Source organism: Malus domestica, chromosome 17 (assembly GCF_042453785.1).
Source record: "Malus domestica chromosome 17, GDT2T_hap1".
Lineage (NCBI taxonomy): Eukaryota > Viridiplantae > Streptophyta > Magnoliopsida > Rosales > Rosaceae > Malus > Malus domestica.
In genome coordinates, this window is record NC_091677.1 from 14,841,628 (window position 1) to 14,857,606 (window position 15,979).

The 15,979-nt window shown below is 37.0% G+C and overlaps 3 protein-coding genes across 4 annotated transcripts; all 3 read left to right on the forward strand.

Annotated features, from left to right (window-relative positions):
- Positions 1-540: 540 nt before the first annotated feature.
- On the forward strand, positions 541-3,852 carry LOC103436268 (O-fucosyltransferase 36-like). The gene is made up of 3 exons (XM_008374691.4): positions 541-2,294; positions 3,062-3,311; positions 3,431-3,852. The coding sequence occupies exons 1-3, from the start codon at positions 976-978 to the stop codon at positions 3,614-3,616; spliced, it is 1,755 nt and encodes a 584-aa protein (XP_008372913.3). The 5' UTR covers positions 541-975; the 3' UTR covers positions 3,617-3,852.
- Positions 3,853-6,623: 2,771 nt separating this feature from the next.
- On the forward strand, positions 6,624-10,322 carry LOC103436269 (uncharacterized). Of its 2 annotated transcripts, none has more exons than XM_029097630.2 (9): positions 6,624-6,785; positions 7,216-7,473; positions 7,578-7,642; positions 7,750-7,848; positions 8,350-8,397; positions 8,866-8,935; positions 9,081-9,152; positions 9,351-9,476; positions 10,015-10,322. In XM_029097630.2, exons 2-9 carry the CDS (start codon positions 7,252-7,254, stop codon positions 10,156-10,158), a joined length of 846 nt encoding a protein of 281 aa, XP_028953463.1. In that variant the 5' UTR covers positions 6,624-6,785; positions 7,216-7,251; the 3' UTR covers positions 10,159-10,322. The 2 variants fall into 2 exon arrangements, with proteins under 2 accessions (XP_028953463.1, XP_028953464.1); XM_029097631.2 differs by having other exon boundaries at positions 6,629-6,785; positions 7,222-7,473.
- Positions 10,323-11,265: 943 nt separating this feature from the next.
- On the forward strand, positions 11,266-14,447 carry LOC103436270 (26S proteasome regulatory subunit 7). The gene is made up of 10 exons (XM_008374692.4): positions 11,266-11,462; positions 11,615-11,696; positions 11,800-11,891; positions 11,984-12,061; positions 12,192-12,253; positions 12,811-12,955; positions 13,086-13,304; positions 13,402-13,583; positions 13,697-13,872; positions 14,141-14,447. The coding sequence occupies exons 1-10, from the start codon at positions 11,379-11,381 to the stop codon at positions 14,296-14,298; spliced, it is 1,278 nt and encodes a 425-aa protein (XP_008372914.1). The 5' UTR covers positions 11,266-11,378; the 3' UTR covers positions 14,299-14,447.
- Positions 14,448-15,979: the final 1,532 nt, after the last annotated feature.

Consider the following 15,979-nt stretch of genomic DNA (forward strand, 5'->3'; position numbering starts at 1 on the left):
AATTAATGAATTAATTTAGTAATAAATCAATTAGTTAGCCAATTAATATAATTTGAAAGAAATAATTTGAGAGTTACCTTGTGGGGAGGATTTGATGAGGATTGATGAAATAGGTTTTGAATCATTACTTATTTTGATCACTTTTGACCTTGATTGAATTGTGATTATCTGCTGCTTGTGCGTAGAAGCTTCAGCGTGCCTCAAGGGTAATTTTATCTTTTTAACCCAAGAGTACATGTGTCGCCTCCATAATTTTCTTGATTATTTTTTTACTCCACAACTTATAAGTAAGTTGTGTTACTTCCTATATTGGCGATTAGTTTTATAGTTAATTCTCAACTTTATTCATGATATTAAAGTAAGTTGCCCCGCATGTGAAGTCCAAAGGCCACATGTGCTCCACATAACCCATGTGTATCAAAGTAGTTTACCCATGTGTGAAGCACAAAGGCCACGCATGGTCCACCTCCACGTCACTTCGCTTGTGTTGTCCACATGTTTGATTAGAAAATTTGTCACAGATGAAGAGGCTTGTTGAGAATAAAATGGAAATAAGGACCTTTCATGTACTAACCAATTAATTTTATAGTGAAATCTCAAACATTTTTACCATTTTCTATAGGCAAATAAATAAATACTCGCCTACCAAACTGCCAACCAAACTCACAGCAGAAATAGAGAGCTGGTTGAATGGACTGAAGACCAAACCAATCCCAACCTGCATGGTGGGCCGGTACGTTGTCACTTTCGTCTACCGACACCCTCCATCGACAGCTCCATCCCACATCCTCCACCACTGGGCTTCCGCCTTCCCCCTCTGCTCTGCGTTTCATTCACTTCATCCGATTGTCTCACGCACACACACAAGCAAAAAGCCGACAAGAAAGCGGCTTTTCCAACCTCCAGTCCAACTGTCACAACGCCACAGACATTCCACATTGCCGCTTCTCCGAAAAGCCAAAAGCACCACCCAAAATGGACAGAACTTCTTCGTCCTCCTCGGACGACGACGACGATCGCCAAAACCTAATCGATCAAAACGACAGAAAGCTCCCCACCCCTCGATCCACCGCCGCCGCCGCCTTCCACATCGCCGACGACGACATCGACAACAACAGCAACAACCGCCACTACTTCCACCACCAATTACGACGCCGTTTCACCTCCCTCAAGCTCGGCGACCTCTTCAACAAGCGATCCTTCGTCCTCCTCGCCATCTTCGTCCCTACCTTCCTCGTCATCCTCTTCTTCGTTACCGACATGAAATCCCTCCTCTTCACCACCGGAAACTTCTCCTCCTCCCCCTACGACTCCGCCTCGGGTAAGCTCCTGGAGTCCGAGCTCCGTGCCCTCTACTTGCTCAAGCAGCAGCAGGTAAGCCTTTTCAATCTCTGGAACCGAACACTCCCCAATCCCACTAATTCCACTTCCAATCACTCCGATCCGGCTCAAATCCCTCTCCTCGACGATTTCAAATCCGCCGTCCTCCGTCAGATTTCACTCAACAGAGACATCCAGCAAGTCCTCCTATCTCCCCACCGCACCGGAAACTCCACGGAGCCCGATTTCCGGGATTTCGGAGATTTTGAAAACCCGAGTCTCGGCGATCGCTGTCGAGCTGTGGACCAGCAATTCTCTCAGAGAAGAACGATTGAATGGAAACCCAACTCCAACAAGTATCTTTTCGCCATTTGCGTTTCGGGCCAAATGTCGAACCATTTGATCTGCTTGGAGAAACACATGTTCTTCGCCGCATTGCTGAACCGGGTTCTGGTGATTCCCAGCCCCAAAGTGGATTACCAGTTCAGTAGGGTGCTGGACATTGAGCACATTAACAAATGCTTGGGCAGAACGGTTGTGGTTACATTTGAAGAATTGGATGAGAAGAAGAAGAATCACGTCCACATTGATAAGTTTATCTGCTATTTTTCGCATCCGACCCCTTGCTATGTCGACGATGAGCATGTTAAGAAGCTGAAGGGAGCTGGGGTCTCGATGAATAAGCTCGAGTCGGCTTGGGTTGAGGACGTGAAGAAGCCAACCAAGAGGACTGTGCAAGATGTTCAGTCGAAATTTTCGAGTAATGATGATGTTATTGCAATTGGGGATGTTTTCTTTGCTGATTTGGAGCAGGAGTGGGTGATGCAGGCTAGAGGTCCTCTTGCTCACAAATGCAAGACTCTGATCGAACCGAGTAGGCTTATAATGCTTACTGCCCAGCGTTTCATTCAGACATTCCTTGGGAAGAACTTCGTAGCTCTTCATTTTCGGCGACATGGGTTTTTGAAGTTCTGGTACATTCTCTTTCACTTGATTGTTTTTCAACCATAAAATGTAGATAGAGTTAGAAACTTAGGCCTTGTTTGATAGTGAGGATTGGCTTGGGTGGACTTTTCACTATATTGAAGGCGTTTTAAGGAAGAAATGGATTGTCTTCTTCCTTATTTTTCCTTATTTTGTGCAAGTTCGAAAGTTACTCACGGAGAAAAGATATCTCTATTAATCCAAAAAAATGGTAGGATTAAAAGGGACAACTTTTCGTAACCTTGAACTTGGACAAAATACGGAAGTTGTCATTCATTTATTTCTTTAAAATACCTTATAGTGAATAGTCCTACCCAAGCGAATCCTCTCTAACAAACGAGGCCTTAGAGTTCATGTATAAGCAAACATTTTGGTTTACTTAGAGGTAGCTGTGATATTGGATAAACATTCTCAGACTGTTTTGGAATGGCTAAATCTAAACAAGCTTCCTCCTTTAAATGCCGTGATCTCCAGGCATCAAAAAGTGCAAAACCGTGGCTATAAATGACCCAACTTAACTGGACTTAACGATGAAACAATTGATCATTTTAGGGAGATCGATGTGAGGGCTTTGGTTGTCACTTGTTAGTTTACAATGATATCAAAGCGTCAGTATATAGTCTAATTACGGTGTGCTTTTTACTTATCGGATTTGCGTCTTGTGAATTGTGGCATTAAACGATTGGGGTGCACGCCATTAGCATTTTTTGTTGGGATGTATTTGTTTACTGCCTCTAAATTCCTTGCTTATTTCCAGCAATAATAAACAGCCAAGTTGCTTTTACCCCATTCCCCAAGCTGCGGATTGCATCATTCGGGTGGCAGAAAGGGCCAATGCACCAGTCGTTTATCTTTCGACAGACGCTGCTGAAAGTGAAACTGGTTTGTTGCAGTCACTAGTTGTGGTGAATGGAAAGACTGTACCACTTGTTAAACGGCCTGCACGAAATTCAGCTGAAAAATGGGATGCTTTATTATACAGACAAGGAATCGAGGGGGATGCTCAGGTAGAGTATGCTACAATTTTAACATTCTATTGTTGCATTAGCATGCAGTCCGTTATTATACAGATGATCGCGACTGCTTAAGATCCGTGTAACTTATATGCCTTTATCATGTTTTGTAGGTAGAAGCTATGCTGGATAAGACCATATGTGCAATGTCCAGTGTTTTCATTGGAGCATCTGGATCCACCTTCACAGAGGATATCTTGAGGCTCCGGAAGGATTGGGGATCAGCGTCGTTGTGTGACGAATACCTCTGCCAAGGTGAAGATCCGAACTTCATAGCAGAGAATACAACAACTTCATAGCAGAGAATGAATGAAAAAATAGTATATTCATTGTTTGGTGATTGTTGTTATTCTTTGTGGTTTAACCTGCCTACGTCGTATGCTTTCCTGTTTGTGGTAGGTTTACCCTGAAATTAATTGAAATTTATATTAGTGTATGATAGCGGCATCTACAACAACAAGAACAACCGAGCCTTATTCCACTAAGTGGGGTTGGCTGTATGAATTCTAGATTGTCATTGCGCACAGTTTTGCACAAGTCTTCTGTTAGTTCTAAGTACTTCATATCTTTTCTTATGCACATGTTGTTTGCTAATGAAGTATTGAAACTGCGAAAATTGTTCCATCTAAAACATTTAGATCTAGCCGTATTTTGATTCCGAGTCAAAAAATTCTTGAAACTGTTGGGGCTATTAAACACACCCACTTTTGTTTATATACCACTGTTGATTTATCTCCGAAGTATGACAGGCACACTACACTGACAAATTTGTCGAATTTTCGTTGTTACCAAGCATTAACTTTGTTTAAAAGAAACTTGTGACACCAAATAGATGTGATTAATTATGACATAGCATCAGTTTGGTATCAAAATCATGGATGCCAGACCAAAACAAAAAAGTGCCAATTTGAGATGAAACACCATTACAACACTCGAATTGGAATTTCGAATTTGGATTTGGAATCCGAAACGGTTGCCAAATTGGAAAATAAAATAAAAGCAGGGATAGTGGAGTGAGGTGGTAATTAGTATGCAAAGACAAATAATATGACATGTTTAATTATTGGGACGAGAGAAAAGTTATAAATTGAGGAAGTGAAAGAATGTGGGTACAATAAAAGCATCTCTAAAAGAAACGTTAAATTCAAAATATCAAATTTTGATTTGATGGTTATCTTGGTAAGTTGACATATTGTTAGTATCTTTTGATATGTCAAAATTCATTGCTTTATTTATGTTTTTTTTTTCAAACAAATAGTAAAAGAAACGTTAAATTCAAAATATCAAATTTCGATTCGATCGCTAACTTGACAATTTGACATATTGCTAGTATCTTTTAATATGCCCAAATTCATTGCTTTATTTATGTTTTTTTTTTCCAAACAAATGGTAAAAGTTGTGTAGTTGCTGGTTTAAAAACAAAAAAACCAGGGTAATCCTAGAGAGACTAAATTTGTAGATAAAAGTTTGCAAACTAAATGATATGAAAGTTGATGATTGGTTTATTACTTGAGCGTTGATAAACGTGTTCATTTCTATTAGTGATACATCATTTAATTTGTCAATTTTGTCTATGGATTTAATCTCCCTAGCATAAAAATAAAAAATAAAAAACACTTTAGTATACTTTGGGAAAAAAAAAAATCAAAAGACTGATTTGACGCCTGTGCTTCATGGGGTCAATTTTGATGCTGGATAAGAGATCCTAAGGATCCATGATCGTGATCATTCATCGTACATTGTACGGTCAAAAATCATTTTAAAATTTAAATTTAAGGTTAAATATAAAAAGTACCTAACGAAAACTGACTGCATGATGTACGATGAACGGTTACAATCATCGGATCCCTAAGATCCCCTGGACCGGATCCTTTTCCAATTTTGATGTCCAAAGCCCAACTTTCTTTTACACGTCAGTTTTTGCATTGTGGTTGAAGTAAACTAGTACGTTATTTGTTACTATTATATATTTATGTAGTATTTTTGACATCTTCTTTAAAGATGGTATAAACCTCCATCGCTATTTGGATTTTTGGGGACTTGCATAAATTTAATACGACAGTTGTTGTAAATGTGAGGTAATTAGAAATTAGAGTAATCTCATAGCATTCTTACTTACTAACGGGACAGTAAAGCGAATTGGAGAACTAAAGAATAGAGAATTAAGCCCCAGTTGGTATTGCTTTTTTTCACCAAAACTGCTTCACTGTAAAATTAAGCAATAAAAAAAATATTTGGTGAAAATAAAATATCCTGCTTATTTTAAAATCAATGGCCTCCAGACAATAACTTTTAAAAACAGCTTGTAGGTTGTTTTTAAAAGCTGGTTTAATAAAAAGCGAAGTTGAGTCTTTAATGAATATTTTTCCTGTATTATGCTCATCATTTTTAAAAATGACATTATGTGTCAAAAAATTGGAGAACAAAATGACCACCACCACCTACCACTACAAAACCTAACCTCTTACACCACCGTTGCCATTACCAACACCACACTACAATCGCACCACAACCACCACCACCAACACCATTATAACTACCACCACAACCATAACTGCCACTCTTGCCACCATTGCCACCACTGCCACCATAATCGCCACCATCATTGTTGTCTCCATCCCTACCACCATTGTTACCTTTGCATCCCAACCACCACACCTTGTTATTGGCACCACCACCATCACAACCATTTCCCTTAACATAGTTATCGTCATCCTTGCCTACACTATCATGTCTATTTTTGTCATTATATACAATTATATCACTTTTATATTAAAATCTATCAAACGCCTACACTGCTTTTCATACTCACAGCACTTTTAATCAAGTTTATCAAATGTTTAACAATTTTATTTAACGGCTGATTATTCATAAAGCACATCAGAAGCAGTTTAAAAAAAAAAACGCATATTTTTCGATTACATACATGTGATCTCATAGCGTGCTTACTTACTATGAACGGCAAAGTAAAACAAATTGAAGAATTGGATCAATTACTTTCATTTAATTAAGGATTTTAAGATACGATCGCATTCATTTTTCTAGTTTCTCACATGTGATCATAAATGTGAAAAAAGTGAATAAATTTAACGAAATATCTTTTCTCGTAAGTAAACATGTTCTCAAAATTCTATATAAAGCAAACATTTTAGGTCCGATTCTCGATATTCTATGCAAAGCAGACGTGTCGCAAAAATACGGATCAAGCGAGGAGCGACACACTAGGCCCAATAATAGCAAAATGACTAAATTCCATAGTCCACGTGGAAAAACGAGAAATAAAACCTTCCATTCTAATTCCCCTCCCTCTCAGTCACAAATCACAATCACAAAATTCACAATTTTCACCAACACGCACGCAACCATGGCGCCACTTCTCCCTCCTCCACCTCCCTGTGCAATCCGTACTCTTCCTTCCACTGTCCGTGACTCGTGACTCAGTATTTGGTGTTCGTCGCTTCCCAGCTGGTTGGTTGTATTTAGCTTTTCCTTTCTTTCTTTCTTTCTTTTTTTTTCTTTCTCAAAACGTTCAATCCTAGAACTCTTACATTGCAGAATTGCTTCATCGTATGAATTATTGTTTAATTTGTCGATTTGACTTGAAATATTTGTGTTTCTGTTCCTATACCCCGTTGGTTTGGTCTGTGATTAAAACAAATTTTTAATTAATTTTAATATTAGTACCATTTAATCCCTGTGGAAGATGAAGATTCAATGATTCTTCGTCTCCTTCTTAGAATATACCAATTCCATTGATTTATTTTAATCAAAAATCAAAACCCAAATCAAAGATTCAATTTTTTGTTATTATTTAAAATAAATAAATAAATAAAATTAAAAAAACTCGTTTTGGTAATTTTTGTGTGCTGAATGATCACGAAAACAATATCTGTACAAGAATTAGGGTTCATATTCTTTGTGGGAATTGGGAAGGATGAGAGCGAGAGTGATAGTTTTTCCGGTTAGAGGGAGGAACTGGTGCTTCAGCAGATCCGTTGAGCCTCTGGTTTCAGACTCTGCATCTTCCCCTCCCTCTCAGACTCCTTCAACTCTCAAAGGCCTGTGGAAGAAGTACAATTCCAATGCCAATGACAAGGCCATTGCCAATCCTTTAGCTGTCAACGCTGAGCTCCTCATCGATTTTGTCTCTACCAAGGTCCATAGCAAAACCCATTTTCCTATTGTTAATCTTGCTGCTTTATTTTTTACTTGGGTTGTCTTATCTGTTTGGAAATAATGGTTTTGTGTTTCGGTGAGTAGATGAACATAGCTTGGATCGGTCTGGAGAAGTCGCCTCAGGGAAGTTTTAAGAACAAGATTCATGGGTAAATGAAACTACAAACTCACTCAACATATTTTGGTGATTTCATTTCATATCACCACTCGAGGTTGTTTCTGTATTTTTAACTTGAGAAACCTTTTAATGGTGTAGATTGGGATTGAAGCTGCTGTCTCGTGTTAAGCCGTCTGAGATTTTCCTAAAATCGATCTCTAATGAGGTCACAGGTGTTGAAGTTAAATACCCTTCCAGGTTTATTTCTGTTTCTCTCACTTGCAAACCTGCTTTTTAAAATAGCTGTCGTTTTTTACTTTTTCCTCCACTTTCTGTTAGATCTCTATGGAAAACACAACCAATAGTCAAACATCTAGAATAGCTCAGTTTATTCATTCGTTGCTATTTGTAAAGATAACACATTTAGTTTTAACGGCAAATGCAACAGCCCATGATGATCTGAAATTTTGTTTCAAGTAAAGTTGATAGAGAGGACTTAACAGAAGTTATATGGTGCTTTTTTTCTATTAGATAGGCTCATGGGAATAAAAACTAAGCATTTCAACTTAGAACCTATTCCCATCACAACTCTTGACAATGCACACTTAGTAATTTTCAGTCGAAGTACGTCATTGTGCTAGGTTGAAGTGTGAAAAGAATAAACAGTCGATCTTCTAGTTTTATTTATACTTTTTCTTTGTGTTATATCCTTTCACGTTTTAAGTTTTGGTGTGCTGATCATATGTTAGGGTTTTGCAGCTTAAATGCACAACATGTGCGTAGGAGGTTACGACATATTGCCATGAGGTATTCTCTTGCTTTCAAAGTTGATAATAAGAGTTTGAATCTACATGTTGTCACAATTTCTTGATGGTATCAATTATTTTCTCTCCTATCCTTCATATTTACCAAGAACCGAAACACTGAATCTATATGAAATCAAACTGATGCATTGAGTCGTTCCTTGACCCAATAGAAATCAAGTAGCAGCTTTCATTCAATGTTTATTGTTTCATTTAAAAAGTTCTTATGACTTAACCCTAGATTTTGAAGAAACAGAAATTTGTGTTTCTTTGCATGATGTAACATTGAGTGAGTGATATGAAATTTGGCTTTGAATATTTAACCTTAGGGAACTAGTTTGCCTAAAGCTCCTATGTTGTGATACATTTGGTGCTTGTTACTTGAAGGGATACTGAAGATGGCTTTAATCTTCATTGTATGTATCTATGATGAGATCAAACTTTACTGATATGAAGTTTGTCTGATTATCAGGGGATCTATCATACACAGAAAGTATTTATATGGTTCCGTTACGTTGCTTCCTCTGACATCAGCATGTGCTGTACGTATGTGTTAACTTGAGTTTTCAACTCTGATTTTACTATGAATTTACTACTCTGTTGATCCTTTAATTCTTTTGCACTTCTCAATTTACATTTCCTTTTGCCAGATCAACAAAATTCACATTCTTGATATTTCCTATGCAGGTTTTGCCTTTGCCTAATATTCCCTTCTTCTGGTGTTTATTCCGTACTTATTCTCATTGGCGAGCTCTCAAGGTGCGTTGCATACAGTGTTTTCATGAAACTATTTGTAGTCTGATTTCTTTTGTAAAATAAATTAGCAAATGAGTTGACACTCAGTTGTACAAATTTGTATCTACCACTTCTGTCCTGGTTGTTCCATTATATATTGCTAATATTTCAAAATGCTATATATTAATATTCTTTATTTTTTTGTTTATGTTGATGTTCTAGGGAAGTGAGAAGCTCCTTAAGCTAGTCTCAGATAGCTCTGTGGCACCAAGTTCCACTACCGATGGAAATAAAAAAGAGCATATTGACTCTCAGCGTGGAAGCAAAGAGATATTCAATTCTCCTTATGTAAGTTATTTTATGATTTCCTGCAATTAGAGACAACGCGATTGATTTTCAATGGTCTGTGACAGCAGTCCTAAAAGAACCCTGTACTGGTCTAAATTATTGTAGTTTTCTTGGTTTTTTATTGCATCCCCTTAACTACGCAGTTTGTGTTAGATAAACCTAATTTCCAAGAGCCTTTATCACATTTGCACAATTGAGACTTTTAGGGTTTGTTGTGGATGACAACTTGACCTATCTTCCGGTTTTTGATTAGTTGTATGAGTCTAGTAAGTTTTACTGGTCGGTCCATCAATTACTTGTAAGTTTTGGTTACCCTTTTCGTATGAGATCTGATCGACACTTGGTATGTCAATCATGAGATACGCATGTTCAGGCCCTCCTGGAGGCAGATGCAAGATTTGCATGTACATACACAAACACACCTTTTTGCAAATGCATATAATATCTAATATCACACTCATTGATCTCTGTCAAACATACCAGCATTCAGTTTTCTGTCATTTTACTAATTTCTTGTTTGGTTGCTCAATGTAAATAGGTTTTGCAGCCATCGAAAGAGCTTGAGGAGCTTCTTCGTCATGGAGGCGAGCGCGAGGGTCTCAAAGAATGTGCTATATTGGATATCTGCAAAATCTATGATTTGAACACACATGACGTTCTAAAGTACCGGGACTCGATGTAGTTACATTGTTGCATTTGTTTTCTATTGGGGAAAGAAGTTTCTTCTTTTTCTTCATTTGTTGAACATTTGGCCTAGAGGTCTAAGGAAATTTTGAACTATGAGGATGGACAGCATCCGTGGTCCATCTGAAATAAAGAGGACTCCCAATCCCAAATGCACCCACATATCAAGTTTTGCCTTTCCAATTCATCCTTTTGTTTACTTATTAAATATTATTATTTATATCTAAAAAAAAGCAAATTAAGATTTGTTGTTTTTGCCTTTTGTTTTCTTATTGTGGGGGTTTCGACATCTCCAAAGGAGATGTCAATATTCAGGTGGAATGCCATTGCATATTTGAAATCAACAGTCTCTCCAATCGAAGTGTTATTTGCTGATTGAATTTGAAGATTTTGTGATTTGAAGTCAAATTTGACATTAATGTCAAATATAATTTTAATTCATTTGAATGGTTGGTTCCTTATTTCACTTACATTTCAACCAATAAAAATTTTGTTTCAACATTTTATTAATAATTACAACCATTTAAAGCTTTATTTAAACAATAAAATAATATTTGACAATTCGGTTGTAGAAGTACAAAATTTAACATAAGACTTTAGATTGTCATATCGACCATCAATTGTAATTTGACTCTTATAATTTGACATTTTCTTTGGAGTTGAGTTGGTCTAACTTAAGAATAGGGATTTGAACTTGGTGCAGGGGCTTGACACACTTTATTGGTCAACAATCCTAATCAACATCTGTAATTTGGTTTTAATTAAAGTTAAAAATCTATAACAAAAACAATTTTAACCGCTCAAGTTACAAATTTTTTGTCAAAGATAAACAATTTTAACTACTCGAATTACAAACTTTTTGCTAGAATTTAATTGTATAAAAATAGAGAGAAAATTGTAACGATGATCTCTTAACTTTAATCTAATTGGAGTAAAAATCGATCAACTAAAAATTCATGACTATTAGTCATTTAATCTGTTTGCGTCAAATGTCACTTAAGATGATATAATTACACGGTAAGAATATCATATTTGAACTTTGACCAATCCTTGCACGCGCAGATCACGTGATTAAAACCCAGAGTATCGTATTTGGGCATATAGCTAGCTTGAGCAAAAAGAAAAGGTCGATTGAAATACGAAACATTTACCAGGGCACAGTCCCAAACTCCAAACTTCTACTCTTTCTCTCTCTAGTTTCTCTCTCTAAACTCTCCGATGGCGCCAGAACCAGAAGACATCAAGGATGAGAAGAACCCTAGACCCCTTGACGAGGACGACATCGTCATCATGAAGACCTATGTAAGTTCTTCAACTCAATTCTTTTTCCACAAACCCTAAATCCCACCGATTTCAGATTCAGCGAAAACCCTAATTAATAATCCTGAGATTTCCCGTAGAGTAATTTCTTTGATTAGCGCTAATTGATTGTGGTGATTTAATGGGATATGCAGGGATTAGGGCCGTACTCGAAGCACATTAAGCAAGCAGAGAAAGAAGTAAAGGATTTGGCTAAAAAGGTCAATGACTTGCGCGGTATGCAGCTTGTTTACTCGATTTGTCCCCCGAATTTCGAAAGTTCTAGTTGTGGGTGGTTAGCTTTGTGGATGGGCCGAGTTAAATTTGATTGCTTTTACAGGTATTAAGGAGTCCGACACTGGGTTGGCTGCACCCAGCCAGTATGATCTTGTTTCCGACAAGCAGATGATGCAGGAGGAACAGCCTCTTCAGGTTCGTTTCGGTTTGGTTACACATGAAACCATACACTCACTGATTTGTGTTATAATATGATAAGGAGGCATTGATTAATTTGTTGAAACCAGGTGGCTAGATGTACAAAGATTATCAATCCCAATTCCGAGGATGCTAAATACGTCATTAATGTCAAACAAATTGCCAAGGTCTAACCTCTTTTTTCATCAATTTTTTTCCATTCAGCTATTTATTTCTTTTTTACTTTTGCTCTATTTTTCAATCTTTGATCTGTTGATTTTCTTGTTCCATTCTTAATGCTGTGTAATTTCTTTGCAGTTTGTTGTGGGTCTGGGTGACAAGGTTTCCCCAACGGATATAGAAGAAGGCATGCGTGTGGGGTAGGCCCTCCTATTTGTGAACTCTGATTGTTTTCCATCTTTTTCAAATCTTATTTGATTATTTCCATGAGCATCGCTCGTTTAGGATGCAGCACATAATGTTAGGCTTGATAATAGTTGGTTAGCCACTCGCCAACAAACATCTTAAAAGAATTTTCTGCAATAGTGAAATTTTTAGGAAGGGAATTGTTATTAACACTCCAAACTTTCTATAATTAGAAAGAAAAATACACTTGTGAGAAGTGTAGAATGAGATTTTTGGAGTGCTAATAACAGTTCCCTTTAAGAAATAGGGATAGTAATTTAATACAGCAATGCAGTTTTGGGCCTTCTTTGCATACTTCTCATGTCCTCGCTCATCACCATGCTATATTATGTTTTGCTATAGCATTCCATATTCGTGTTTTTAGTGATGAATATGTTTGTCCTCTTGAGATTGCAATTAGTGCTGTGTTTTATCATGTGCTCACATCTTTAGCTAGTTTATAGTGATTATAGTTGGGGTTTTGTTTAAAATCATAGCGTCTTTCTGGTTAACCTTTAGTTTGCCACTGCAGGGTTGATAGGAACAAGTATCAAATTCAGATTCCTTTGCCTCCAAAAATTGATCCAAGTGTGACCATGATGACCGTGGAAGAGAAGCCAGATGTGACATATAATGATGTTGGTGGATGTAAGGAGCAGATTGAAAAGATGAGAGAAGTGCGTATAGTTTTAACCATTTTATTTGCATTGTTAATTTGTTTCCTTATGTTTAACATGTATTAATATCTACCGTTTTGAGTTTAGGATATAAACTTAACAGTGTGCATATATACTTGGTCTATCTTAGGTTGTTGAGCTGCCTATGCTTCACCCTGAGAAATTTGTGAAGCTCGGGATCGATCCACCTAAGGGTGTTCTCTGTTATGGTCCTCCAGGAACGGGTAAAACTCTTCTGGCTAGGGCTGTCGCGAATAGAACTGATGCTTGCTTCATTCGTGTGATTGGGAGTGAGCTTGTTCAAAAATACGTTGGTGAGGGAGCTCGGATGGTCAGAGAACTTTTTCAGGTTAGAAATAGTTGCATGTTTTAGCATATTGAAATATTTTGAGTACTATTTTTCTGTTGCTCTATTCTCTAAGTAAGTTGTTTTTTTTTGTTTTTAGATGGCGCGCTCAAAGAAGGCCTGTATTGTGTTTTTCGATGAAGTGGATGCGATTGGAGGAGCTCGGTTTGATGATGGTGTGGGCGGAGATAATGAAGTTCAGAGGACTATGCTGGAAATTGTGAATCAGTTGGATGGCTTCGACGCTCGTGGAAATATTAAAGTCTTGATGGCAACAAACAGGTTTGTTTGTGTATTTGTTTTGCAGTTTTACACGATTTATATTTGGTTTCTTTCTGATTTTTAATTAACATCTGCCTGTTTATACGATGGGGTTTTATTGGATCTTTTTGCAGGCCTGATACGCTGGACCCAGCCCTACTGCGGCCAGGACGATTGGATAGGAAGGTCGAGTTCGGCCTTCCCGACTTGGAGAGTCGGACACAGATCTTCAAAATCCATACAAGAACAATGAATTGTGAAAGGGACATTCGGTTTGAACTGTTGGCTCGTCTCTGCCCAAATTCAACTGGTAAGGATGCTTTCTATATACCATTGGTAAACAAATTGTCATTGTTACCTAGTCCTCCTGGTGTTATTTTTAGTTTGATCTGATGTTGTTATCATTTGCATCCTCACCTTACGGTAACCAAAGGTGAGAATACTGTGATTTGTGTCTTCGTTGTTATGTTGGATGTGCTCCCATGGTCTCGTGCTTGTGATATGACCTGCTACATCCCTCGTATCTTGACATTGTGTTACTGGACTTAGGTTTTGTGACATTGTTATCTCTTTCACAGGAGCTGATATTAGGAGTGTTTGCACGGAAGCTGGGATGTATGCCATAAGAGCCCGAAGGAAGACGGCAACAGAGAAGGACTTCCTCGATGCTGTTAACAAGGTCATAAAGGGGTATCAGAAGTTCAGTGCAACACCGAAGTACATGGTTTACAATTGAGCAGAGGACTTATTCTAGTGTGTTTCCAGATCCCATCAAGAATTGATTGATGCATTCTCTGGTGGGATGGTTTCGGCTGCTTCATGTTTGTTGTTTAAACTTTGTATTTTGCTTGTTTTATAAACTAATCTCGTACAATTTATGGTTCACTAAGCTGGTCCAACCGAAAAATGATCCGACACTTGTTTTTCTTGCCACACCAATTGCTAGACAATTTCTTTTGCAGCTATTCCAAGTGGTGATGGTGAATGTTTACAATTCTTGTGTTGAAAGATGGTCAATAATTCAGGTGCTTGCTCCTTGTTATTATCCTCTTCATACAAAACTCCATCTTCTGTTGCCATTTTGATGCAAACACCAGAGACGCCACATGTAATGCTGCCGTAAATGTTATCCCGGACCAAGGATACAACCCAAATATACGTGCAGACATGCCACCGGCACATAACACAACGGGAAATTTTATTTAAACTCATTTAATGTCTTTCTACATCCAACTTATTATCCACATCCATATGATTTTTAATTAAAGAAGTAATATCTTTTTAAACCCAAATTTATTACCTAAACTATCCTCCCAAATCCAATTCAAATTGTAAAGTTATCTTTACAACCATTTAAAAAATAAATTCTCAAATTGAATAGTTTTGTTTTCGTATAGACTCGAAAGTCAAAAAACATTCTGGGTCCTTTGTCCCTCCTCCCACTGTGACCTCTTCAACTAACTGGTCCCAATTCCAATTCATTTCCAAATTCTTCAATTGTTTTCATGGCAAGTGTCAATATATCTAACAAAGCCTCGAGTTTTAAACAACGATACTCTTTGTATGTATACCAGTGACTAGTAAGGCTATTGTTATTAACATTGGAGAAAAAATAGTTTAAAACTAACATTCATCTTCACAGGTTATAGTTTTTGTAATTTATACTCGTATTTTTCTCATCAAATTTTGAGTCTTGAATATACTTGAATCTTCTCGGGTTAAAGTGTTTGTGAGCATATTCAAGTACAGTAGCTGTTATTTTGGGCCATAAACCAAATTGTTTTGTCTGCAATCTAATTGATGTGGGGATCTCCTTTAAACAAAGATTACAAAACTTATAACTTATATTCATAGAAAGGAAAATATATATCCCAGAAATTTGGTGTGTGCAACAATTTTTTAATACTTTCACTTTGGCGGTGCAAAAAGTTTAAACTATGAGCAGTCTGGGATTGACAAAAAAAAATGATAATCAAATACTTATCTTCTAACTAAAAAACAAAATTGAAATCAAGCGAACAAAAAATTTTCATAAGTCAAGTCATAACTTTATCAAAACTTTATCACCATCTATCGATAAAAAAAAACTCGTTTTTTCTCTATAAGAGCTTATAGGGTTTTAGCCGGAATAAACGTATGATAAATAAGAAGTGATGGTAGGGTTTAATTATAGGATGTGGGTTTATTGATAAATTTAAGTTTTATTATTAATTTCATATTGTACTTGACAATAATTATGCAATAGGGTAAAAAAGACAATTAATATTTGAGTAAATAGTAGCAATGATCCCTCAACTTTAATCAAATTGGAGCAATGGTCCCTCAATTAAAAATCCATTACCATTAGTCCCTCAACTTATCAAATGTGTATCTATGGTTCTTTTTGTCAACTTTGTTATAATTTTGTCAAAATAAGT

Coding starts and splice junctions, on each gene's coding strand:
- LOC103436270 (XM_008374692.4), top strand. CDS start 11,379: ATGGCGCCAGAACCAGAAGACATCAAGGATGAGAAGAACCCTAGACCC. Junction 12,956..13,085: donor AGATTGAAAAGATGAGAGAA/GTGCGTATAGTT, acceptor GGTCTATCTTAG/GTTGTTGAGCTGCCTATGCT. Junction 13,305..13,401: donor TGGTCAGAGAACTTTTTCAG/GTTAGAAATAGT, acceptor TTTTGTTTTTAG/ATGGCGCGCTCAAAGAAGGC.
- LOC103436269 (XM_029097630.2), top strand. CDS start 7,252: ATGAGAGCGAGAGTGATAGTTTTTCCGGTTAGAGGGAGGAACTGGTGC. Junction 8,398..8,865: donor TTACGACATATTGCCATGAG/GTATTCTCTTGC, acceptor TCTGATTATCAG/GGGATCTATCATACACAGAA. Junction 9,153..9,350: donor CTCATTGGCGAGCTCTCAAG/GTGCGTTGCATA, acceptor TTGATGTTCTAG/GGAAGTGAGAAGCTCCTTAA.
- LOC103436268 (XM_008374691.4), top strand. CDS start 976: ATGGACAGAACTTCTTCGTCCTCCTCGGACGACGACGACGATCGCCAA. Junction 2,295..3,061: donor CATGGGTTTTTGAAGTTCTG/GTACATTCTCTT, acceptor GCTTATTTCCAG/CAATAATAAACAGCCAAGTT. Junction 3,312..3,430: donor GAATCGAGGGGGATGCTCAG/GTAGAGTATGCT, acceptor CATGTTTTGTAG/GTAGAAGCTATGCTGGATAA.